The sequence below is a fragment of the Oryzias latipes genome, chromosome 11 (genome assembly GCF_002234675.1).
Source record: "Oryzias latipes chromosome 11, ASM223467v1".
Classification (NCBI taxonomy): Eukaryota; Metazoa; Chordata; class Actinopteri; order Beloniformes; family Adrianichthyidae; genus Oryzias; species Oryzias latipes.
This window is the reverse complement of record NC_019869.2, coordinates 17,783,174-17,810,085: the sequence shown is the minus strand read 5'-3', so window position 1 is coordinate 17,810,085 and position 26,912 is coordinate 17,783,174. Positions and strand designations below refer to the sequence as shown.

At 41.5% G+C, this 26,912-nt stretch overlaps 1 protein-coding gene across 3 annotated transcripts; it reads left to right on the top strand.

Annotated features, from left to right (window-relative positions):
• Positions 1–336: 336 nt before the first annotated feature.
• On the top strand, positions 337–26,912 carry LOC101174843 (death-associated protein kinase 2). Of its 3 annotated transcripts, none has more exons than XM_011481055.3 (12): positions 337–662; positions 14,112–14,276; positions 14,638–14,859; positions 16,747–16,885; positions 16,977–17,106; positions 19,667–19,715; positions 20,079–20,105; positions 21,465–21,617; positions 22,953–22,998; positions 23,098–23,187; positions 23,305–23,391; positions 25,825–26,912. In XM_011481055.3, exons 2-12 carry the CDS (start codon positions 14,215–14,217, stop codon positions 25,930–25,932), a joined length of 1,113 nt encoding a protein of 370 aa, XP_011479357.1. In that variant the 5' UTR covers positions 337–662; positions 14,112–14,214; the 3' UTR covers positions 25,933–26,912. The 3 variants fall into 3 exon arrangements, with proteins under 3 accessions (XP_011479357.1, XP_004074142.1, XP_011479358.1); XM_004074094.4 differs by having other exon boundaries at positions 344–662; positions 25,852–26,912; XM_011481056.3 differs by lacking the exon at positions 337–662 and adding an exon at positions 10,811–10,982.

Below are 26,912 nucleotides of genomic sequence, written 5' to 3'. Positions count from 1 at the left end.
AAAAGTCACTTTATTGCTGAAACTAAAAAGTCTGGATCCAGTTTTGTTGCAGAGAGAGAGAGAGAGATTCATTCTGGTTGATTTATTGATGTGGTTTTTTTTTTGGAAGCCATTATAAAATACATGATTAATTTGAACTGTCAAATACTCCCCTTTTCTCACAACTTTGTTTTTTGGGGGGGAGGAAAGTGCAGACAAAACCTATTCTTTGTGTGTTTTTGCTTTTTAAAAAAGTCTCATGACTGAGACAGTGAAGTCTCTCTACTGCATTGTGGTTGTTACTTTTGTTTTCCTGCGGTTGGTGTTTTAACTGGGGACTGTTTGTCGTCTTTAAATGTTTGTTTTAGTTGTTTTGGTTGGGCGTTCCCGTCATTCCTGCAGAGTTGCGGGAGTCCCGAGCTCCCGCAGGGACCTCGAACGCCTCCGCGGCCCCTTCAAGCCCTGCTGTCGCTGATCGGACATGACATCAAACCGCGGATACGCCAGTTTTCCGCATTCCTGCACCGCCTTCCGCACCCGCAGGTGAACGCAGCTGTCCACGCGTTCGTGGAGCGAACGTGAACTCAAAGAAGAAGAAGAAGAAGAGGGAGGAGAGATAAAACGGATTCCATTAGAAACGCAGTGTCGGACTAGTGAAAGGAGGATGCGCTGACGGATCCGCGGTGAGTCTTCTCCACTGGCGTTCTCGCTCTTTTTACGGCTTTTTCGGTGAGGAACCCCGGGCTTGGGTTGTGGTGTCCTCCGTTAACTTGCCCGGTGGGAAGGACAGCGTGCTTGTCACACTTGTAGCATTTTTGTGGTCAGAGAACACCTTTGTTTTTGTGTATTCCTACACGGAGAAATAGTCCGGGTCAGGTCAGGCTCTCCTGCGCAGATGCTGAGGGTCTTCAGATGATTCCTGCACCTCACAGCATGGGTTCTTTGAATAAACTTTTTATGCTACAAACGCACGACATTCAACTCACCTGATTCAAATGTAAATTTCTGTCAGGTTCATTTGTTTATTTATTTGTCTTCTTTTTGCTCCTGAGCTTAACTGGGTGTGTTGGAGCAGGAAGTAAACATGTAAATCATTTCAAATATGCACCAAGTGCTCTAAAGATTCATACAGCTGTTGCAGGCCTTCTGTAAAGCTGGGGGTCTGCAGGAAACTCCTCATGTCAGTTCCCATCTGCATTTTGACATGGAACAGGAAACAACTTCCAGACTGAAATCCGGCCAACCAGCGGCCACTCTGAGATGACCTCTCTAGGTCTGAAACTCAAAGCATCAGTTTAATTTCACTTTGTCCCTTTTAACAAACAATTAAAGCAGAGGAACTGCAGAAATTCAAAAGGAAACTGAAAAAGGAGATCTGTGTATTTGCAGAGTTCCACCTAAACTCTCACACAGTTACATAGATGATGCAGAAGCTGGTAGATGTGTCATTACTCCAAATTTAGTCACACTTTCAGATTTGGGCTCTAGTACAGTTTGCATTGAGGCATTATGCAAATTTCGAATTCAGAAATCCATTCAAATCGATTAGACCTTGAAGTGCGGATCACCTGGTTAACGTGCTGTTCTCAGGCACTCATCACATGCTGTCGCTCCTCGACACTCAGAACTGGCTTTTTGGGCTGGAAGTTCGAAATGTGGCGTCAATGGCGAGCTGTTTTACAGGCTAAACGGATCATCTGAGGCCATTTAGATTCCAAAAAGCCAAAACCCCATAGACTTCATTCTAATTGTCAGAATAACCATTCTCTGTATCCTTTGTTTTAACACGCTCTTGCTAATCCTAATTTTTAAACTATTTTGTTCTGCAGTGAAAGTTATTCAAGTTATAAATTGACCAATCAGATGCCTTAATAAAAGCTAGTGTTGTCACGTCAAATGTTCAAAAACGTTATCTTAGCCCGCTTTTAAGTGGTAGGGGTGGGGACTTTCAACAAGCTCACTTTTGATTGGTGAGAATGGTTGCCATAAAAATGCTAATTTGAATAATTGCTTACTGACATGGCGACGTCCATATTGTGAAAAAATGGCGACTGATCTCATTTTGTTGGAGTTGGAAGTAGTAAGTCATTTCTATGGGTAACGCCACACTCACTCGGTCCAGTTCTCATTTATAGTCAATGATTACGACATGACAAGAAAGGTGTCTGTCCAGCCTGGAGTTGAGTGTCTTGGTGAACATGTGCCGATGAGACAATCCAGGTTCTGCAAAAATGTGTAGATGTACTGTCAAATCTGCAATGGTATGAATACATGGCATTTTTTGTTTTGATGAGCAAAGCAAGTTGAGCAAGATAGGAAAAAAAAAATAGAAACTGCATCTTGGTGATGTTGCCATGACGATCATTTTTATTGTTTAATAAAAGACTAATTTACAGCGACTAAAACATATAAAATCAATCAATTGCTTTATAAACACAGTAGAGATGATCCGTGGAAAAACATAAATTAACAAAAAAAACTAAAGTGCAATTTTATAATCAAATTGTAGAACTGAATTTTCAATAGCCTTAAGGCACATGATCCTTCAATTTTATGACAAAGGTTCATGTTTAAAACCAACTGGAATTCCTATATGTAACAAAAATCTGGTCAAAGCATCAGAAAAAGTGTTTAAATAATGGCCTGTTGGGTACAGTGGTGGACAAAATTGTTGGTACCCCTCATTTAAAGAAAGTCCACATTGCTCACTGAAATAACTTGAAACGTTCAAAAGTAACAATAAATTACAATTTATTGAAAATTAGATAATCAAAATCACCCATTATTTTTGAGTTGTTGATTAACAGAATTATTTAAAAAAACAAACTAATGAAAAAAATGGACAAAAATGATGGTACCTCCATAAAAGACTGAGAACTAATTGCCCAGTTGGTCATGATGAACTCAGGTATGTCCTTTAATTTATATTACAGCTGTTTTCAAACCCATAATCAGTCTGTCTATTTAAAGTCAGACAAATAGTCACGTTGCTGTTTGGTGAAAAGGTGTGTACCACACTGAACATGGACAACAGAAAGCCAAGGAGTGAATTGTCCCAGGACTTTAGAAACAAAATAATAGACAAACATGGTAAAGGTAAAGGCTATAAAACCATCTCTAAGCAGCTTGAAGTTCCTGTGACGACAGTGGGACATATTATTCAGAAGTTTAAGACCCACGGCACAGTAGCCAATATCCCTGGACATGGCCGGAAGAGGAAAATTAGCCGCGTTTACATGGGCAAAAGTAATCGGAAAGAACGCCTGATCGGAAAGAAAATGCGTCATGTAAACACGCCGTTCGGAATACTCTGCCCCGATCAGACTCGTTCGGATCAGAATTTCTTTCCGATCGAGATAGGTGGGTTATACCGATCGTTTATCCGATCGTGGAGCATGTAAACGGTCATTCCGATCGTGTGTCAGTGCTGCTCTGGGTTACGTCACGCATAGATGGTGTGTGGCTCTGCGGACGCCCCGTGAAAAGCGCCGCTCCGCTCTCGCCCCTCTGGCTCTCCCCTCTCTTTCCCTCTTTTCCCTCCCTCTCGCTTCGTGCTCCCCGACGCTCACTCAGTCCACTGGCACCCGAGTGAGCAGAGGAGCTGGATTAATAATTTTGTGTCCGAGGGGGGAGGATGCTTTGTTACGTGTGCGTTTTGTTATGTGTGGGAGAATCCAGACTGCGAGCCGCCCCGCCGCTCTGGGTTAGCGGCTGCAGGACTCAGGAGGAACCGTGTTCGAACAGAGCTCGGGCCGCTAGCTCACAGAGTGGCTTTGGGGCGGCCTGTGTGAACTTTTCAGAGCAGAAATAAATGTCGCGTGGTGTCACGTGGATTTGTGTTTCCAGTTGTGTCCCACCAAAATAAAGGCTGATGTTATTTCCATACATTTATGTGCGCTATTATCGTCTCGTATTACGGAGCTGCAGCACATGCTGTCTGTCTGTGGCAGTGGTTTGTTTACAACGGGACCTATTTCCTAATCCGGGTGATTTTACACTACTGCGCATGCCCAGATGATTCATTCCGAATGAAAGTGTGAGCCATGGGAACGTTTGTTCTAATCGGAAAAAAGGTTTTCTGTGCCCATGTGCACGGGTGAATTTTAACCCGACCATTGATCCGATCAAGATATTCTGCCCATGTAACCGCGGCTAGTGATGACAAATTGAGGAGACGGAGAGTTGGAACTGTATCCAAAGAGCCCTGAACAACCTCCAAAGACATTAAAGGTGAACTCCTAGATCAAGGTACATCAGTGTCAGATCGCACCATTGATCGTTGTTTGAGACAGTGTGGACTTCATGGGAGACGACCAAGGAGGACACCACTGTTGAAAGGAAATCATAAAAAAGCCAGACTGGACTTTGTAAAAATTCATGTTGACAAGCCACAAAGCTTCTGGGAAAATGTCCTTTGGACAGATGAGACAAAACTGGAGCTTTTTGGTAAGACGCATCAGCTCTATGTTCATAGACTAAAAAAGGAAGCATACAAGGAAAAGAACACTGTCCCTACTGTGAAACATGGAGGAGGCTCAGTTCTGTTTTGGGGCTGCTTTGCTGCATCTGGCACAGAGTGTCTTGAAGTTGTGCAAAGTAAAATGAAATCTCAAGATTATCAAGGCATTCTGGATAGAAATTTCCTGCCTAGTGTCAGAAAGCTTGGTCTCAGTCGCAGGTCATAGGTCTTCCAACAGGACTAGGATCCAAAACACACAGCCAAAAACCCCCAAGAATGGCTCAGAGAAAAGCGTTGGACTATTCTGAAGTGGCCTTCTATGAGCCCAGATCTGAATCCCATTAAACATCTGTGGAAGGAGCTGAAACATGCCATTTGGAGAAGACACCTGTCAAACCTGAGACAACTGGAGCAGTTTGCTCATGAGGAGTGGGCCAAAATACCTGTCGACAGGTGCAGAAGGCTCATTGACAAACAGAAACTGTTTAATAGGCTCCGTGCACGTAACTAAGGAGTTCTACTTCCGCCGCCTTGAGTGTGAGGCCGACCATTTCCGGCTTGCGACTTCTAAAGCAGCGACACGGCAGATTTTGATTGCGAAAGATGGCATATATCACCCGTTGTCTACAAGGTCTCCCGAAAATCGACGTGAACGACATCTACAGAATTGTCGACCAGTTCGTGGTTACATGGGCAAAATATCGTGTCGAAAAAATATAGTGTCGAAAAACCGGAAGGGAAATGTGTCCCGTTGTAAACAAACCTTTGCTGTCACATATATTTATGCAGCAGCTCGGTAATATACGAGGCGATCGTCCAAACGTGCTTTTATTAATGTTATGAATATTATGAAGTACCTGTTCGCTCATCATTTTATATTTAATCCTTGTGATCAGTGCTTTTTTTGTGGAAGAAGTACGGAGCTGGAAGAACCCAGTGTTAGGAGAGGCTAACAACACGGGCTAACAAAATTAGCCTTTTGATGGACACAAAATCCAGGACAAAACATGTGGGAAATGCTGCAATCTGCATCCTGGCTGCACGTAAATCTCTGGGAATAACATCAGCCTTTATTTTGTCGGGGCACAACTAGAAACACAATTCCATGTGATTTTTTTTTTGAACAGTTTCTAAGGACTGAGCGGCATTTCTGCTCTGAAAAGCTCACACACACTGTGTGCTCTGCTCTGTCCTCGCAAGTCCGGCAGCCGCTAACCCAGATCGGCGGGTCGGCTCGCAGTCCGAATTCTCACACATAACAAAACAACAAAACGCACATGTAACAAAGCACCCTCCCCTCAAACACATTAATAAATCTGGCTGCTCTGCTCAGAGAGGTTCACTCGGTCCACTGGCACCGGAGCCCGAACGCGGAGCTCGGATGCCGGGTCCAGACGTCAGTGGGCACGCATCCCCCCGCATCTCTTCCGTGAGGGGTGAAAGAGAGGGGAGAGCCCGCGAGGCGAGAGTGGAGCGGCGCTTTGCGCAGGGCGTCCGCAGAGCAGCTGGTTGGTCCAAAGCTTTCTTTCAGCGAAACGCCATCTATGCATGACGTAAGCCAGAGCAGAAGTGACACACGATCGGAATGACCGTTTACATGCTCCACGATCGGATAAACGATCGGTATAACCAACCTATCTCGATCGGAAATAAAGTCTGATCCGAACGAGTCTGATCGGGGCAGAGTATTCCGGACGGCGTGTTTACATGACGCATTTTCTTTCCGATTGCTGCAAATACGAAACACGACTCGTCTTGCTTGGGGTGAAGTCCTCCCACCGTGTTCACCATCCATTCGGCTCTCACCGACACTTATACTGGAAAGCTATGAAAGCTTATAGTACTGTTGTACTTTGACGAATTCGCACACAGGGGTACACAACAATGTTGTGATGTCTTTGTCACGCGTTGCAACACTAAACGCCTCTCTTTTACCCGAAATCCGCTCATATGTACTCAAAACTAGCAACTCAACAAAACTCCCCACAACAATAACACAACCAACAGGAAGTTGTCGGTCTTACACTCGAAACAGGGAAGTGAACCGGAAGTTCTACCGTCCACGTAGGCTATTGCAGTGATTGCCTCAAAAGATTGTGCATCAAAGATTAAGTTATGGGTACCATCATTTTTGTCCAGTCCCATTTCATTAGTTTGTTTTTTTAAATAACTCTGTTAATCAACAACTCAAAAGTAATGGCAGATTTTGAGGATTTAAATTTCAATACATTTTAATTTATTGTTACTTTTGAGTTGTTTAGTTGTTCTTTATTGTGGTTGCTGTAGGCCGTAACCAACGCCGTACAACTTATTCAGCAACTCCTCAATCTCTCCCGCCGACAGTGTTTCTTCCACCTTTTTATTTCCTCGCTCCCGCAACAGCCCTCTTATTTCCCTTATTCGGCCCATAGCTGAACCCCATTGGTCCAAACTACCCAACGACAGGCTGAGCGACAGAACTGAGGGCCAATCAGCATCTCTGGTTGATGCGTTCAATGAACTCCAGAATTTAGAACGCGACTCAACAACAGCCACCCAGTCCAACTCAGTCCGCTACAATATGTTTAAAACTAAAATACAAATGAATGTGTGCATTTTATGTAATTTCAACACTTTTAAAGTACAATAAATCTGTGGATTATTTTCAATAACATTGTTATGCTGTTGCTATAAACGATGAGTATTTCTTAGCATTAATTCAATTTCTGGTGCTGCATGGTTTTGCTGATGGTCTTATCTGCTTGATACTTGGTGAGTTTAAGCTTCATACAGGCGTTGAGACTTCCATCCGTTAAACGTGATCGTAGGTTGGTCTGAATGTTCTTTAGATGTGAGGAAGACTGCTCACATGCAGACGTGCAGCCAAACACACAGTCACACGCTGCAGTTGTGGTATGTGACGGGCAGTGTGTTCGAATTTCTGACAATCCTTGTGCAGTTTCACCTCGTTGCCAGAGCCCACTACCCCTTCTCCAACATTCCCTCCCTGCTGCTGCGCTTGCGCTCTCTCTCAGAGACGGGAGAGCGCAGCTGCAGGCACAGCAATTCGCAGATTTCAGGCTGTTACAAACTCTGTGTTATATAACAGATAATAGTAAACCGATGGCGTTGCGGATTTTTTTTCTCCAAGCACTGCTACTACTGCGCGCCCCCTCTAGCATCGCATTGCGCCCGAGAAGGACTGGTGTAATGAAAAATTTTTTTTATAATTAAAGATTTGTTTGCAAGCCACATGTGGCCATCAAAAGAGCCAAATATGTCTCGTGAGCCATAGGTTCCCGACCCCTGCTATAAAGGCTCTTTGGGAAGAGGTGAAACTCTCTCTGACATCGTATGGTCTCAGATTCTGATGAGAGTACACAAATCTTCAATATGCGCGAGACACGGTCTTATGCAGTGCAAACTGGTCCATCGTGTTTATTTTACAAAACTATATTTATCTTAAATATTTTTCCAGCATGCGATAGATGTCACCAATGTCCAGGAAACCTTATTCATGCATTCTGGCTTTGCCCCAAACTCCTGGGTTATTGGACTGAAGTTTTTTCAGTCATATCACGTGTTATTGACAGCAACGTGAGCCCAAACCCCCTGAGTGCCTTATTTGGAATTTTTACAGGGCCACTTTCGATATCGAAATCTCAAAGGGACTCCCTCGTCTTTTTGACTCTGCTTGCAAGGAGAGTAATTCTGTTAAAGTGGAAATCACCACAATCCCCATCGTCTTCGCAGTGGTTCAGCGATGTTCTGTACTTCCTCAAGTTGGAAAAGATAAGAATGACATTGAATGGTTCCTCTGATGAATTTGAACAAAGGTGGCGTCGGTTATTCCTAACGAAAGCAATTTTATTCTTTTCCAGACTAAATCACTTCTTCTGTGGGCTCCCTTTTGTCTGAGTTTATCTCATGCTGCTTATTTTGATCTACTCTTCTGAGAAATTTGGGCATGTGATAAGTTACAATTGTTGAAACCCATTATATTTTCTAAAGCATTAATAAAGAGGGTTGGTGCAGTTTTGTGTGTCTTTTTTTGTGTGTGTTTTTGTTTTCAGCTCTTTTTTTTAATAAAAAAAAAGATTGTGCAAAAGTACCTTTATTTCAACTGGTATCTGTGATTTTATGGCGATTTTGTACAATTTCTGCATAAAACAAAGAAAGTTAAGAAAATAAATAAATAATGGTCTGTTTTCTTAAATTAGACAAGTTTAGTAAAAATACAAGAAAGCAGCAATAACACCAGTGAATTTTATTTGAATCCATGTGTGAGAGCACAAACCTGACAGACATTCAAATTCTATTTATTCATTTATGGGGGGTTGGCAATAATTTTTGCTTTACAGAGAAGCTGCTGGATGTGAACGCACTTGCAACATGTTTGAGGCCGTGTTAGAAAAAAGATGAGACTTGATGATGTGACGAACACTAGAGTGAAAACTGAAAATTTTCAGCCCTGAGGGATCTCAGAAAACATCAGGCTTTCTGTCTGCGGTTGGTGCTAGGCACAGGATGTAGCTTTATCTCTGACGTGTGCTGGCTAAGCTGTGGCCCAGGGCTGTAACGCTTTTTACCTCCCAAGTAAAAAATATCTTAAAGAGAAGAACCGGTTGGTTTATGAACTGAGAGAGAAGGACATGTGGGGAGGAATAGCTGAGAAAACAAAGGTATAATGGTCAAGAAGACGAGTAAGGAAGTGTGTGTGTCTCTGTGTGTGTGTGTGTGTGTGTGGCAAAAAGTTTGTAGACAATAAATAATATCCAGTACATTACAGGTTAAGTAAATATTCACAAAGGGGATAAACAATCTGTTCAGGTAAACAAAGGTTTTACTGAATTCAGAAAAGAGGGTGGGAACCTGAAATGACCGTCCTTAGAGCCCCACCACAGAAACGGAGCCCAAGGGCGAGCAACAGCTTTTGCGCCGGAGAGCACAAGGCCGAATCCAAATTCTTCCCCTTCCCCTTCGGTTTCTCCATACGCTTAAATTTAGCCCTTCAAACGGAGAGATCTGGAAAAGTAGTGTCCTCAGATTCGGATGTTACTACCACTCGATGACGTCACCAATATCCACCGGTCATCTTCGTTAGCGTGTAGCTGCCAGCGCTTTGAAAATGCAGAACATCGGTTTTATAACTTTAAAAAGTCACGCAAAAACAAAAACTCATAACCTGCATCTAAATGTACTTTAGAACACATTCAAGTGAAGAAATGCCTTTCTCCTCTGCTGCATAGCCCGACACAGATCACTTTCCCGGTGGAGGGATACCCAACCCTAAGTCACTACAGTTACCCATTAAGAAAACACTTTTGGACACCACTACAGCTTCAAATGCCTCTTCCATTGGATCAATTGGAAGAATCCAGAAATGTAGGGGACGAATTCAGATTCGGTCCAAGTCACAGTCCAGGTTAAGATCCGGCCCTCCTGTTGGGGAGGAGGTGGAGATCCCCTACAGGAAAATAAGAATGGGAAGTGGGGACTGTTGCAGTCTCCAGGATGAGGGTGGATAGAGGTGTGGCACATGGAGATGATGATCCAGGACCAACACAAGCGTCATCTGGGTCAATTGTTGTGTAATCCCCGGTACCATCACCAGGCTCAAGGGGCTCAAGACCAGTTTTTTAAATTTCAGTGGTATTTATGCTGGTGGATCAAAGGCAGTGTCAACTCCATATCCAGAACCCTTGAGTATACTAAATGACCTGAACTGGCTCTGACTGTTCCATATTTTCATGACAGACTCAACTGTCTCACAAGTTTCCAAAAGTAGACTGGGGGACTCTGCATGAGACAATAACCACAACCTTCCCATTACCTGTTTTTTTATTCTGCCTCACATGTTTCCATGGGAGAAAATGACAACGCGATCTTCCCTTTTCTGCGATAACTTCCTAATACGAAACAAAGTGAGAGGTGTGTTGGGGCAAGAAGCAGAAACTCGTTGGTCTGTCAAAACACATACTTAAAAAGTTGCTTTTTGGCAGCTCTGTATCTTCTTAATTTTTGGATTGACTGTATTGTTTTTCTTCACCTTGGTTGACTAGAGCCTTGTCAGTTCTGATTCTGCTTTGGGCCTGTTTAGGGCATTTTCACTACTGTTTCCATTATCTAGCAAATCAAAACATTTAAAAAGTTAAAAAAATATTTTGAAAGTTGATCATTAAAATGCTATTATTGGAAATATCCACAGATCAGGTGTCTTATGTTCATTTTTATTGTGAAAAAAAAAGGTTTTTCTGGTGCTGCTATTGTAAAATGAAGTTAGGCTCCGCCTCCTTTCCTCCCAGACCTCTGGCTCAGGTGCAGCTCATCAGTAACTGTGCATACGGGCTTAAGGTGTGCACGGGGAAGATAATGAGAGCTGATGGTTCAGGTGTGGATGAAAGTTTTTAGGAGTTGTGGATGAAGCGTTTTGACTTTTTGGTTTTCTCTGGCGACTCTCTTTGCCGGCCTGGAAGACATGAAGAGTGGGTCTTATTTATAACTCTGTTGGGGTTTTTTCTACCTCGTCTCAGACCTGATCAGCTTAGGCGGCGCCAAACTCCAGGTGGGTTAACTTCCTGTTTTTGTTTCTTTTGATCGAAGCTCCAGAACTTTACTCCAGGACGCTTAGTATTTTAAACCATTTAAAAAAATGCTGCTAATCTTGCTAATTTCTCATCTTTAAATTTGTTTTCATCAAGGCGTTGTTGATCTGCTTTCCCAAGAAGCATTTGTCTAAGGGATTTCTTGGAGCGCATCTTAAAGAAGTCTTACCCTGACTTTTACCCGACGACAAAACACATAAAAAATTCTCTAAAAAAATAGCAAATTTATATGCATGAATGGTAGAAGTTGAAATAAAAAAGGCCAAAATAACAAACAAAGCCCACCTAAATCCAATCATACCCCTACCTGAAAATTAAATTAAAAAGAAATCAATGACGAACACCCTCATATCGTGCCGCCCTACATCATGACCTTTATCCATTTGAGTGATGACTTTCACTCAACAACTCTGCTTTTCCTACAGACCAAGTCTTCTTGTGAGTCATGCAGCAGGACAGGTTCAAACGCGCAGAAAACCGATGTTCTAAACAGAGAAGTTACTATGTAACTGGAAGTAAGGATTGGCATGTTAACCGTCATCCTGCATGAGTTACCACTTCCTGTTTTGATGTCATTAAGGGATGCAAGGACATAAGAGGTGAATCATGTTTTGATAATGTTGCTTCACCTTAAACTGGATTTTCCTTCATTTGACATAATCCTCTATTTCAGTTTTCTTTTTGACTCTCTGAAGCTGCCTGGTCCACAAGGTGGAGTTTTGACTCATCCACCTCGTTTAAGGCCCTGCATTGCTGCAGAGTGATGATGAAGGTAGCGTGGGAACATAAAGAGGCTGCTTTTATTGCTGTGGAGCCTGCAGTGCCAGCAGCGTTTCCACGTATTTTCTAATGGAACCTGGAAATTTAAAGGAAAAGCGAACATCTGTTATTTGGTGAAGAGAGAGAGAGAGAGAGAGGTGGAATACTAAGAATAATTTATTGTTTGCTCTAAACATGCATCCTGCTGAGTGAATTCACAGAAATGCCTTTGTTTGTGTCCAAATGTGACTCTGCTCTGCCTCTCTGTTGTCAGAGGTTTTTGGAAAGTTGGACAAACAACCAACCCCTGTTTTTGAGGTGGTATGGATGGTGGTAGATTTCAGGCAAATGCGGAATATTTGTCAGAGAAAGATTAAATAACTGTGTGAGGAACCCTGCCAGCTGGCCCTCACTGACCTTAGCACTTTCTTCTCATTTCATGTTCTTTGAGGTAGAGAGGCTGGGTGTTTGGAGTTACAAAGTGTTAGGAAATGTTTCAATTCAAAATGGGCAAGAGAGGGTCGACAGGATTTCCATATTTTCTATTAGTTAATTTTCTTACTGTGAGCGTTTTTGGCTAGTTTGAAGCCTTTTCTCGGATACACTCTTCAGATTGAGAAGGTTTAGAGGTTAAGGAGCACTGGCTATCTATGAAGGACCGGATTCTCCAGTTTATGTAGGCCTGCATCTGGCCTGCAGCAGAGGGAAAATATTTTCAGGCCAGATGTTTTTGTTTTTTACCTCCTAAGTTAGACATTGTTAAAACATGGAACCGCCCTGTAGGCATGCTTGATGTTTGGGTAGACCTGATCAAATGTCTTTTCTTCTCTCTGATGGAATGTAGAGACCGCTGTCTTCCATCAGCAGCACTTTGGACATCAACTGGAAAACCCCTTATTGTGTGGTAGTGATGGTTGTGAGAACGTTAGTCCTGGGTGGGATGTAAACAATGGTGTCGAAGCCGTCTGTAGGCTTTGGGAAGAGCAAGTTAAACCGTCTGCATCGCACTGACATGGCGCCTAATTCCATCCAACCATTTTCCTAACGTGCTTATCTCTTTCGGGGTCACAGGGCTGCCTACTTGGCTACTGTTGGGCGAAGGCGGGACAGGTCGTCAGCCAGTCGGAGGGCCACACAATCACACACCCAAACACACTCGCAGTCACACCAAGGGACAGTTTAGAGCAGGGTTCACCAACCTTTTTGAGACCGAGGGCTATTTCATGGGCACTAAGTGGTATGAAGGGCGCCACTACGCCACTAAAAACCTCCTAGCCCCCCCCCCCCCCCCCCCCCCCCCCAAAAAAAAAAAAACCCCAACACAATTTGAGGACTTCCTTTTGTGTGCCCTATTTTTATTTGCTCATTTTACACACAAAAACATGCATGAATTTTCTAGACTCGTATTACGGGGGGGGGGTCAAACTCAGTTGCAGAGGGAGCCTGAATTCAAAACAGACTTTAGGTTGCAGCCGAACAAGATAAATATTTATTGAACACACTAAAGCTAAACTTTTAAACCTTTAAAACTTTAACTTAATTTTAACTTTTTAAACATAAATGTAAATAAAAACAGACAGGAATATTAATCCTCACATTAATGGATTACTCAACCACCTCAACCTATTCTCAAAATCTTTACATTACATGAATCATAAGAATGTCCAGAAATTGTGTAATTTATTTGATCTATTTAAACTTTTGTAATAGACCCTTACTTTTATTGATTATTTTTTAAGTTATATTTGTTTACATATTTGGGTTTTCTTTGTCTACCTTTATCTCAGAATTGATATTGTTGTCATTGACAGACATGCCGTGGTTGTTTGTTGAATATTTGCTTCAATAAAAAAAAAAATAAAAAAATTTGGGGGTGCATTCCCTGCGGGCGCCACAAGGGGTGCTCGCGGGCGCACTGGCGCCCGCGGGCACAGGGTTGGTGACCCCTGGTTTAGAGGAAATCCAGCTGTTTAAAAAAAAAAAGATTTATTTGATATTTTATTTTGTTTTTTAATTTTTTTAATTATTGTTTTTATTGCCTCTAGATTTTATTGTACAGTTTGACGTCGGTCATGCTAAGGTGCCATATAAGTAAATAAACTATAACTTTGAAACCCCTTTGGGATCCGTCACGGGAAAACAAAGCTGTAAGTAACAGAGACGAGAGAGTTTGCACTTCTAGAAAACTCCCCCGGCGGTGTCCTCGCTCAGATGTGATAGGTGGTTGAGCGGGTCCTGGTTACTGTGTAGACTTATACTCCAAAGTATGCTTCTTTCACTTCAAACAGAGCTTCATGCAATGACGTGCCGCTTCTGTTGCTCACTTGCAGGTCCTGTTTTGGTGCTGTTACTGGAAGGATCATGAACCGCACGTTTGACTAGCCAGCTCTGAAGTAACAGTTGCAAGGAAGGCCAACGTGAAGCAAGAGAAGCATGGCCGTCTTCAAGTCTGACATCGTAGAAGACCTCTATGAGATTGGGGAAGTTCTGGGAAGGTGCAGTAATGTCTGTTACATTTCTTGTTCATCTTCTTCATTAAAAGGATTGTATTTTACAAACTATTTTCTAAACAGCTGTAAAATATGCATAAAATAATCATTTTTAGATTTGGCTCAAAGTGACATTTCGAGTTTTTCTGTAAATATGGGATTCAAGGAAGGCTAAGTGCTGGACTTTTGAAGCAAATTAATTTCTGATATAAGATAAAATTGTCTAATTGAATTGAAAAAACATGAATTTAAGTTGAAAAAAGACAATATTCATGAGAAAAGTTGAAAATGTCTTTAAATAGTAACCTAAATAGTAAGATGTATGGCGAGCTTCCTGTACTGACGAATGCACCTGTGTCCTTTCCAGTGGCCATTTTGGTCAGGTGAAAAAGGTCCGCGAGAGGGCGACTGGAACCAGCTGGGCGGGAAAGTTCCTGAAAATTCGGAGAAAAGGAGGCAGCCTCTTGGGAATGGACAGAACCAGCGTGGAGCGTGAGGTGGAGATCCTGCAGGCGCTGAAACATCCCAACATTGTGTTGCTCAAGGACGTTTTCGAGAGTCGATCAGAGATGGTGCTTGTTCTAGAGCTGTGAGTTTCAAAATGTGAACCGGTATGTGTTTGATGTCCAGCTAAAAGCAGTGGTGTTTGCACTGGCAGCCTGATGAATGTGAGTGAAGGTTATGAAAATCCGAGTACTGTTGACTTTTGGCACAGTTTAATCATAATAAGAACTCTTTGGGAAAGATGGGCTCACTTTGCAACCAAAACCAGGATTGTCTGCAAAGTGGCGAAGGGACAACTAGAAAGCAAATAGTACACTGACCCCCAAGGACTAGTTTTGGTCATCCTTGTTTCAAAGAGTCAGTCACTGACTTACTTATGGCATTGGCGTTAGCTCACTGAGTGTCTTCCAATCTGTTGCATCTACTCCCTGAGCAGAGGGCATGCAGCTTTTTTCTTTCTAAAAAGAGAAACGATTAATCCACAACACTGGAAGCAAAATGATATTTAAGCATCTAGGAAAAGGCAGAGAAGCATCGGACTTGGTCTAGATTCTGTTGAAATATTTTGGATAATGCTGCTGTTATTTCACTTCTTGTAGTTAGTGCAAAGTAAGTTACTCTGCCTAAAAACTCCTGATCCAGGTTGATCAAACACCCCGGTTAGGAAAAACTACAACAGCAGTGTTCCCACGTTTATAGAGTCGCATTCTAAAAGAAACCCGTACCAGACGAAATCTGCAATGTGGACAGCTGTAAAACCCCTCAGTACACGCTTTGTTCACCTTTCTTAGACAGACAAACATTTCACACTTGATCAAAATCTCAAAGTTCAAACAAAAGGAAAACAAAGGTCTGATCGCGATTGAAGATTGATGTGAATTTAGCAAACTAAACACATTCTGTACTGTACAGGAGATAGAAGAGATTAATTGGCAGTGGTCTGTAATCAATCAAGACATAAGCACAATGTGTAAAGAAAAGCAAATTTAAAAATATCAGCAAAGCGGCGAGAGATGAACTGCGTTATTGCAAAAGACTCTTGTACAGTCGATCCTTTTTGTTTTTATTTTTTGAGCCAAGTTCCATGCACTAAACATTACTAATAGATGCTGACATTTTGGGCGGCCGTGGTGCAGCGGTAGGGCGGTCGTCCCATGATCGTAAGGTTGCAGGTTCGATTCCCGCCTTGCACGCCCATGAGTCGAAGTGTCTTTGGGCAAGACACTGAACCCCACCTTGCCTCTGGTGGTAGGCGGGCGCCTGTGTTTGGCAGCGGAGCGACCACCAGTGTGTGAATGTGTGTGTGAATGTGTGTGTGACTGGGTGAATGGGTCTGTGACTGTAAAGCGCTTTGTCCTTGTAGGAAGAAAGGCGCTATATAAGTATACACCATTTACCAAATAGTTGGCTAGTTTCTTAATTAATTTCCTAAAAATGATTTATTATTGGTTTTGGCTGTTTTAGAGTAATCAAATAATATTGTATGGAGATTTATTACCAGCATTAGTTTTATATATTTCTGGCTGAAAAGCTATCCAAAGTGAAGCAAATCTGAGCAGGAGATGACCGTTCTGCCATTGCTGAACCTGCTGAGTCATTTTTTCAAACCGGAGCCTTTTAAATGCTATGATAGATATTCTCAAAACTCTGGATGGTTTTAAAATTTGTCTTTATTCAAAGCAAAATAATATTGTTTATAACTGGCACTGATGTGGGATTAGTCGTCTTATTTAAGAACACAACAGCTGCTTACATACAGCCGTCCTTTTAATTTGACCTCTGATTGTTCATGCATCATGAATGAATGAATGAAAGGAGCTTTATTTGTCCTTATTCAATCGCACATGAAATGACCACAAAACGGACTCTTATTTTGAAAGGCAAATGTTGGGAAATGCAAATAAAAAAAATTGTAAAACACAAAAAGAGCTGTTGTTCCTCTTCTCTCATTTTATTGATTTTTATCTCTCAGCATTTCTGGAGGTGAGCTGTTTGACTTCATTGCTGAAAAAGACAACCTCCTGGAGACAGAGGCCATTCAGTTCATGAAGCAGATCCTGGAGGGACTGAGGTTCATGCACAGCAACAACATCGCTCACTTCGACCTGAAGGTACCGTGCACCGACTGACGTGCACCACCCACACAACTCAGCTGGTGGTTCTAGCTTGGGTGTTGACTGTGCTGTGCTGGTGTGCCTTCAGCCAGAGAACATCATGCTGTCCGAAAAGGTGTCTCCTCAGCTCAACGTCAAACTGATCGACTTTGGCCTGGCCTACCGTTTTCACCAGGGACAGGAGTACAAGAGCACAAGTGGCACGCCTCAGTACGTTGGTGAGTGTGTAATAAAGTTGTTTGTGTGCAATAGAGGCTGATCAAGTTTGAAGTTTTTCCTCCAGATGTTCCAGCTTTTCTTGATTCCACCACTTGGCAGGCTTCTCTGTCTCCATTAAAGTAGTGCTGGAACCCACTGTGATACAACACCCGTTAGCTTTAGGTGAGCAGTAAAGTACAGCTGATCGTAGAGCGAGACGGACCATCCGAGGACTACAAAATGTAGGTTCTTCCAGAGAGATTACAAAGAAAGTCCGTGTAAGTAAGATCCGCTTACTGACGGGAAGAACAGTGTCCCAAAGTCAGGCCTGGATCAGAAGAGACGATTCTGAGGGTTAACTTGTGCGTAATAGGAGCCTGACAGGACAACAGCTTCACTGTAAATAGTGTAAACTAGGCTCAGTCTAAACTGTGAAGCAGCAGCTAAGAGCTGCAGGGTTTACAGGACGAGTCGCAGCAAGAAAGGCATCGCTGAGATGTCAGAGTAAGACAAAGCTGCCTGCCTGGGCCAGGAAACACAGGTCTGCTGCTGAACTGGAAGGTGTTATGAGCCTATAAATAAAAGTGATGACAGTGATATCTCTGGTTCATCACTGCATCTTTATATGCCGTGAAAGGAGGCCTTCACACTGTGTAATGTCAGCAAACATGGAGGAGGAGGAGGTGGGATTTTTTACTGGACCCATTCTGAGTCTAGGTAGTCAGAAGTTCATCCTTACTGGATAGAAAATAAATTGCCTGCAACAGTTGTGGGAAACTTAGAACTTTTTAAAGAACAGTTATTTCTTTTGTAGAAAGAACACCGTCTGAATGTAACTGTTTTCTAGTTTAAATTCATTTAAAGAGGATTCATTAAATGACTCCAGGACTTCTATCTATGATTGTATTTTGAAATATCTTTGCCCCTATGAGCTTGTCACTCAGTCATGCATGATGTTAGGTTTTGGTTTGTGGTTCCTGATTTTAAGATCCACTCCAATCATCTTTTGACCTATTTTAAAAGCATTCCCAGTGGTCTTTTAATGACTATAGTTTTTTTGTGGACAAAATCAAAAAAAAAATTTCAAGGACATAGTTTTTGCAGAGCAACAGGAGTTCATTAGAACTTCTCCTCTGAGTTGTATGTGGGACTGTTGGCACAGAGTAAGCCTTCCCTACTTCCCCTCATCTGTTTACACTCTCTCCCGCTAGCTTACAGCCTCTCACACCCTCAACCTAACATCACTGGTGCAACAAAAATGGCAAGCAATATTGGAGCTATCCAGGCGTACGGTTTTAAGTCAGATACCAGCTCAGATGAGGAAGACTACAAACTAGTTTCCGACGGCATTTCTTTTCGTCTGCTCCTGATTCACAACAATTTGAATAAAGAAATGCAGAAATGCATTTTTACGCTTCATTATCTTTATATATGTCTTCCATCATGAGAAAAATGCCATGAAGAACATATTAAAAACACCAAAAACATGATTTTCATTGTACTTGGTCTTTAAAGTGGTCTTCTCTGCTCTCTGGTCTTTTGTGTCTCTGGAGTTGTTCTGGTTCTTGTCCATTTAACCTGATGGATGATTTGCATTCTTGTCTGCATTTCTTCTAACATCCTCTTATTTTTCTTAAATGTAAACCATTGGGTGACTATGTGGATAGATGTTTTTGTTCCGTCACTGTGCCTATTCAGCATGTGGTTGCTGTGTTTTCAGTATCATTCAGTCCCCCCCCCCCCTCATGTTTGCTCTTTGTTGCTGTGGTTTCTCTTTGTTTTATGGCCCATCCTGGCTTCAGTTTAGCTCAGGCTGTTTAGGTTTTCCTTCCTCTTATTCTTTGTTTGTGATGAAGCTCACCCATGTATGGTGTTGTGTGATTATGAAAGTGTGCAGTGTTCTAATGACCATAACAGGCACTGATGTGGGCCTCTTAAAGGCTTTTGTGCATTTTTTACAATCAAGATTTCTTCCATAACCAGTTTAAACCTTTTTTTTTTTTTACTGTCGTTCTTGTCCTTTCCAATATTAGGTTTTTATAACGGTTAAAAATGAACATAATGATTGTGATGCAATGAAAAGGGTGTCTTTGGTGTTTTAAACATGTTCTTGTGGATTTCTTCTGAGTATTTCTTTCAAAACGGTGTGAATCAGGAGTAGATGAAAAAATGCTGTTGGAAAGGAGCTTATTTGTGATGTAGAAAGTAGGCTGGGCGCCCAGCAACGGGGAGGGGAAGGGTAGGTGGGGCTGCTCCGTGCTGATGGTACCGTCCACTGGGAGGCGAATTTTTGATCAACTACCGTACTACCGCTCTGCAGAAACTGTCCTAAAAAAATCAAAAACTTAATTATTATTTTTTTGGCTTGAAAATGCTTTTAAAACATATTAAAAAAAGATCAGAATGGGACTTTAATATGGCTTTGATGTCCATCCCTGAAAGAGTCAGCCTGGCCAGATTTGACTTGTTTTCACAGCACCGTGTGGCTCCAAAGAATCAGTCAGTGGAGTTAAAGTGCACAAACGTTGGACTGACAGTCCTCATGAAACCTCACTAAAGATCTCTGTCTGTGTCCTGCAGCTCCAGAAGTGATCAGCTTTGAGCCACTGAGCACCGCAGCAGACATGTGGTGAGCCCGCCGCCACAGCCTAAAAAAACCTTTCACAGCAGAAACCAACAGTTCTTATGCTTCACACTATCTGAAACCTTTGAGCCTATTTTTGAACTTTTTAGTTGCCCTTTGATGTTAAAGAACGGCAGAAATGAAGTCTTTGTTTTAGAAAGCTTTTCAACGTTTGGTCTTCATGCTCTTTCAAAAGATGTTTCTGTTCACCATCAACGTTTGATAAGTCACTTCAGGCACAGCACACACACACCGGAGGAACCTGGCAGAACACTGATTGCTGCAGCAGAAAGCTGAAGTGTTTAGTTTGTAACTGAAGCGTTTGTGTTTATTTTCCATCACTTATGTGTTCCGTCTCTGTCCCTTCAGGAGCATTGGAGTCATAACCTACATTCTGTAAGTCAAACATCTTCGTTTGTTGGGTGGTTTTGGGGTGTTAAGCTTTGTGTTGAACTCAGTGTTACACCGTTTTTCCTGGATAAAAGAGGCAGAGTTTCCTTATGCCAAGCCCACCCAAGAACATTCTTGAACAAATGGTAAAAAGTCTAAAAGCTAAATGTCCCCTGAGTTCAGAGTAGTAAAGCACGTGGTAATAGAACGGTAATGGAGTTTAAGCAACACACCTGAAATCTGACCCCTTCCAAACATCCAACTGGACTTGGACACATACAGACGAGGATCAAATTGTAGGACCATCTTGCTTATTGAAAAGAAAAACAAAGCCAGTGTTCACTGGAAAAACCAGAAACCGACAGAAATAATAGTAGGAAAAACCTAAGAATTAACTTTAAACATCAAACATTGCTTTTAAGCGTCTGTTCAGCAGAAACCTTAAAGAATCGAATGAAATTTGTGCAGGAAGGTGGTGGCACACTATGCTGGTAACTGGCAGCTTCAGCCTGCAATGTTACTAAATTGAACCTTGTATAATATAAATGTAGCATGGTGTGATGTGCGATCTATTATAGCTGATTCTGTCACCTTAAGGTGAAAGCGGCTGTGAATTAAAACAGTTTTTTATGATTATCTCAACATAACTAGATAATTATGTCTATATTTCTAATTCAAGGTCACAACAGGTTTTTTTTTCCATGAAAACATAATCATTTATCTGGTTATGCTGAAATAAAAAGAGGTTAAGGTTTTATTATGATTGTGTTCGACAAAAATTACACTAATGTCAGGAAGCAGTTGACAATTATGTGCTTGTGGTTTATGAATATTTATTTTTTCAACAGTAGTTGTTTTATATCAAAGTAACCCCCTAAGAAACGGATTTACAGCCAAAAGAGTGAAACTCTTATTACGTTTTTGTTTGGGGAGTAGATGTTAAAGTCTATCAGACGGAAGGGTCCACTTTGGTCTGCTGAGTAAGGGAATGCACTGATAAAACCTTTCACTTCTGCTATGTAATCCAGAGATTAGGGAATGTGGATTACAGTTTTAAAACTGGCAACAACTGCATCAAGAATAAGCCCATACATGTGCAAGAACATGCAAACCTCTTATAAGAAAGACCCACCTAGAGTTTCAACCATACCTCTCTTGCCTCAAATGTGTCCCAAATCTCTTCATCAGTCAATCAAAAAACCAGTTTGTCAGCCTCACTTCCACTTAAAAGACCCCCCCTCCCCCTTTAGATTTCTGAGAAGCTTTAAGATCCATCAAAAGCTTTGACAGGTGTTGAAGTTTGAGAATAAATCTGTTTGGAATTGTTAGGTCTTCTCACTCTTGCTAAACACTCTGTGTCCGTAGACTGAGTGGTATGTCACCATTTCAAGGTGATACGGATGAAGAGACTCTGAGGAACGTCGTGGCGGTGCATTACGAGTTTGAAGACCTTTACTTCAAGACGACCAGCTCCATGGCCAAAGATTTCATCCAGAAGCTTTTGGTGAAAGATTCCAGGTGAGACCCTAAGGTGCTACCTCTGGACAAGTCAGAAACGTCGTACAGTAGGAAATCTGCTCTGAATTTCTCTTTTAAATTTTTTTTTTTCAAAGTAAAAGCCTCTTGAAACACTAATTTCCATCATTTGCATGTTTTGACATTATTAGTCCTTCAACCGATCTGTTTGGTCGTTTTAGGATTAGTTCTGAGTGGAAGAATAAAACATAACATTTAATTAAAAATAACTACAATTAAATTATTATTAAAAGCTTACACGAATTTAAAAGTTGAAAATAATACTCAAATGTCTATTTGCTTGATTCTTAAAATGACATAAAAAAGACAGTTTCGTTCAACTAAATGACAGAAACTATTCTGTTTTTTTTATTGAAGTCCTGCTCACGTGCTTAATGTGTCTTCCTGTTCTCCTGTCCGTTACCTCTGTTTGTTTATCCGAACAAGTAATTTTTCTTTCAAACTTTTCATCTCTAAAAATACATTTAATAAAAGCCTAAAGCTGAATGTTTAGCTTCTTATTTAGCTAACAAAAAAAACAGGTAAGAATAAAATCCTGAACTTTTTTTTAAAAAACAGATCGAGCAGAGCCTAACTGCCTACAAGTTACCCCTTGATTATTAAGTCAACCAGTTTTTACTGATATAATTTGAAAGAAAAGTAATAGAAATACTAACAAAAAAGAAATTCAAATTCAAATGGGAAAAAAAATTGGCGAAACCTTTTATTAAACAAACTACTGAAACGGTCCTCAAACTTTTTTTTTTAACCGTCTCATACTTAATGCACATATCAGATTTAAAGGTAGTCTGCTCCAGATGGAACATTTTAGCTCCTCTAACAAAAGGATTTAGATCCAAGCTCTGAAGGTCTCCTCAAAGTGTTTCTAGTAGTTTGTGTTTAGAGTCATTTTCTTGCTGTAAGACCACTGACCTGCCATGAGACTGAGCTTCCCGGCACTAGACGACACATTTTGGCTCTGATAGGCTAATTGTACATGTTCGACAGTACAGTCGGGGCTGGTTCATCTGGATTCTCCACTTTTTCATCCAGGAACGTAGATCATGTGGCTTGTCGTAAATCTTTTCTGTCCGAGTCTGTTTTGTTAGTTTGCTTCTTAAACAATTCAGTTTAGCAGCAATTCAAAGGTAACATCTGCACGCCATTTGTTAATTTTGAAAAAAGTTCAATTCATTTTTATGCTTTTGTCCGTTTTCAGTTATTTCAGTGAACATTTTATTTATAGTGGTTAAATTATAGAATTCTTTGCTTCAACATCTTTAGCAGAAACACAGATCAGTTAAAACTAAGAACAATTCCCTGCTCTTGTGTTTTCAGAGAGAGGATGACTGCAGAGGAGTGTCTACTTCATCCATGGATCAAGGTGAACCCCCCCATACTTAATGGGATGATAGCAGCAGTTGTGTGTGTGTGTGTGTGTGGTGTTATGTTTTTTGGTTGGGACAACTGTTGTCTTTTCCAGCCCATCACACGCAGACAGGTGGCCAACCGCAATCGCTCCTCCATCAACATGAGGAACTTCAAGAGGTTCAACGCCAAAAGGAAGTGGAAGGTGAGTTTCAGGAGGCAGAAAGCCCCAAACGTGTGTGACAACATTGCTGAATTAAAGCACCAGCTTGTGTAGGATTGAAAAGACGAGAGTAACTCCGGTCGACCTCTGACCCCACAGATGTCCTACAACATGGTGTCTGTTTGCAACCGGCTGGTAAACCTGAGGCTTGTGTGCAAACACAGATCTGATACCGATCTGCTACAGGTGAGCCCCACCAGATGTTGATGACCCTTTGAGAAGCTGTTTGACAGATGAGGCCACATCAGTGCCAGAGAAAGGAGCTCATGATCTCATGGCTTCATTTTTGAAGGCCCAGGATGCTCATCTACGGACGTTTTTCTGTTCCATCAGATTTGAATTTTTTTTACATGTTTTGCCTTTTGAATACAAAAATCAGGATCTAATGGAACAGAAAAAACATCTGTACTCATCAGCCCTCCTTCGTATATTAATGGTTTTGATGCTTTCACAAATTACATCTATATAATCCCTTATTTTATTAAAAACTTAGAATTAAATGAGAGATTGATAGAGCTGACCACACAGGTTGACATTTATGAACAAATGACCTGCAACATGCTATGGATTTAAAGATTTTATTGGGTCTATATCCTTTCAGATTTGGCTCTACACCAACTCCACAGTCGTGGTCAAAAGTTTTGAGGGTTACATAAATATTGGAAATTGGAAAAGTTGCTGCTTAAGTTTTTATAATAGTAATTTGCATATACTCCAGAATGTTATGAAGAGTGATCAGATGAATTGCATAGTCCTTCCTTGCCATGAAAATTAACTTAATCCCGAAAAGAACTTTCCACTGCATTACATTGCTGTCATTAGAAGACGCACTGAGATCATTTCAGTAATCGTCTTGTTAACTCAGGTGAGAATGTGGATGAGCACAAGGCTGGAGATCATTATGTAAGGGTGACTGGGTTAGAATGGCAGACTTGACATGTTAAAAGGAGGTGATGATTGAAGTCATTGTTCTGCCATTGGTAACCATGGTGACCTGCAAAGAAACGTGTGCAGCTATCATTATGTTGCATAAAAATGGCTTCACAGGCAAGGATATTGTGGCTACTAAGATTGGACCTAAATCAACAATTGATAGTGTTACGACCTTGGGGTGTGGGAGGGAAAAGGGAATCAGCAATACAACAAATCCGTATTAACTGATTTATTCGGACCAATAAGCTACAACTGGTTCTGTCACACAGATATCCTCCCACATGGGATCACAACGTGTTAACAATAATCAAAGAACATACGCCCGTAAAAAGAAGCATTTAAACATGGCGAGGATAAGTAGAAATCATTCTAATGTGCCAAGAACCGAAACGAAACACAAATAAGTGCACAGAACACAAATGGCGAGCTGAAGAGTCAGCCGCCCTGGTGCTTGGGCCACGTCAGCTTATGTCCGTGCCTCCAGCGCAGAGGGGCGGGGCCGACGCTGTAGATGGAGTGACAGGCCAACCAGGACGACGAGGCAATGACGTCCAACCTAGAAGAAAGGAGATGGGCCGATCGCCTCCTAGATACCACCGCGTTCAATTAACACAACTAATAATCCAAAGCAAGAAGAAAGCTCATCCACCCCCGAAAGACTCGGCACGTAACAATAGGATCAACAAGAACTTATACCCAAGTCCAGCAAGCACCAGGATGGTCTCCTAAAGAGGATTCAGCTGCGGGATCGGAGTGCAGAGCTTGCTCAGGAATGGCAGCAGGTGTGAGCGCATCTGCGCGCACAGTGAGGCGAAGACTTTTGGAAAATGGCCCGAAGGGCAGCAAAGAAGCCACTTCTCTCCAAAAGAAACATCAGGGACAGATTGATCTTCTGCAAAAAGTATGGAGAATGGACTGCTGAGGACTAGGGCAAAGTCATATTCTCCCATGAGGCCTCTTTCTGATTGGTTGGGGCATCTGGAAAAAGGCTTGTCCAGAGAAGAAAAGGTGAGGACTGCCATCAGTCCTGTGTCCTGACAGTAGTAAAAGCATCCTGAGACCATTCATGTGTGGGGTTGCTTCTCATCCAAGGGAGTGGGCTCACTAACAATTTTGCCCAAAAACGCAGCCATGAATAAAGAATGGTACAAAACACCCTCCAATGGCAACTTCTTCCAACAATCCAGCAACAGTTTGGGGATGAAATATGCATTTTTGGAGCACCGCCCCATAAGGTAAAAGTAATAACTAAGCCCAGAAGTTGATTGAGACTCGAATTGCAGAGGTCCTGAAAAAGAAGTATTTATGCAAATACTGACTCTTTGCATAAATGTCATGTAGTTGTCGATAAAAGCCTTTGAAACGTATGAAGTTCTTGTAATTATATTTCAGTACATCAAAGAAACAACTGAAACAAAGATCCAAAAGCAGTTCAGCATCAGACTATGTGAAAACTAGTATTTGTGTAATTCTCAAAACGTTTGACCATGACTGTATTCCCTGTTTTAGAAAAAAAAAGAGGGTCCAATTGGGGCTTAGAAGTGGTCTCTTGAAAGTTTGGGGGCTTAAAAGCATAGTAAACATACATTTACTACCGGAGGGCTCTAATTTCACCAGGTGTCCCCTTTACTTTAGTTCTGACCTCTATGCAGAATAACATGTTTTGTTTTCATTTGTGCTTTTAAGAACAGAAATGCATCCTTGTCTCTGCAGAGACAATGTGAGAGTGACGTGGAAGACTCTGAGAGCAACCCCAGCTCACTGTTACGCCGAAGACTCAGCAGCAGTTCCTAAAGATGACCAGCAGAGGCCAGCAGATCCAGCAGGCTCACCGAACCAGTCCTCTTCAGCAAAGGAGATTTCTTCCTTCTTCAAGTCGCAGAAGTTCTTTGAGGAAAAGCTTGTTTTTATAGAATATACACAGGTTTTCCTGGTATTTCTCACTGATGACGTCTACATCAGGCAGGTTTTAGAGATGACGATCGTTTCTGGTCAGAAACAACATTGTTTCAAGTGTCGTCATGTGACGGCAAACAGTTCTGGTCCCCCCAACACCAGAGCAGCACAGTTTCTGAGGTTCCGGATGAACTGATGGGTTCTTATGATCAGAACTTCAAGCATTGGTGAGTAGGTGGAAGAAGGTGAACTGTGCTCCTGTTTGTGTTGTTGGGAAATGTGAGAAATAAAACATCTGTGAGCTTTTATCTAGGTTTATATTTAAAATATTCAATGATGCACAACAAACAGCAGCTATGTATGCTGGTGCTTTTTTTGTAACATTTTAATTTTTATTGTCTTTAACCAGTTTACCGAAACCTAAACTCTGAAAAGTGTGTATTTGTTACGTGTATGTTGATGTTTATAATTGTGTTTCTATGTTAAAAGTAAAAATAACTGTTTGTGTGACTGGGTTTGTTTAATGAACAGATCATTTAAAATCTCATCTATTTGATTAGTTTAACCCATCAAGTTGAAACTGACCACATGGAAAGATTTAAAGGGATTTTTGTAGTTGCTGGTTGAATCCTGGAACCAGCATTGGGTGTATTTTTAAAAAAGAGTTTACACTTAAATTTCTGTATAAATTTAAGGTTAGCTTGTAGTCCTTCAACAACACAGACAGATTTCATGGTCACATTTCAAAAGTGTTTTTTTCTTTTTGTTTTAAAACCCTTATTTGAGGTTAAAATGTATGACAAATACTCATTCAAAATGACAATTTTGTTACTAAAAATGCTGAAATATTTCGAATAAAAAAAAACTTTAATCCAAAA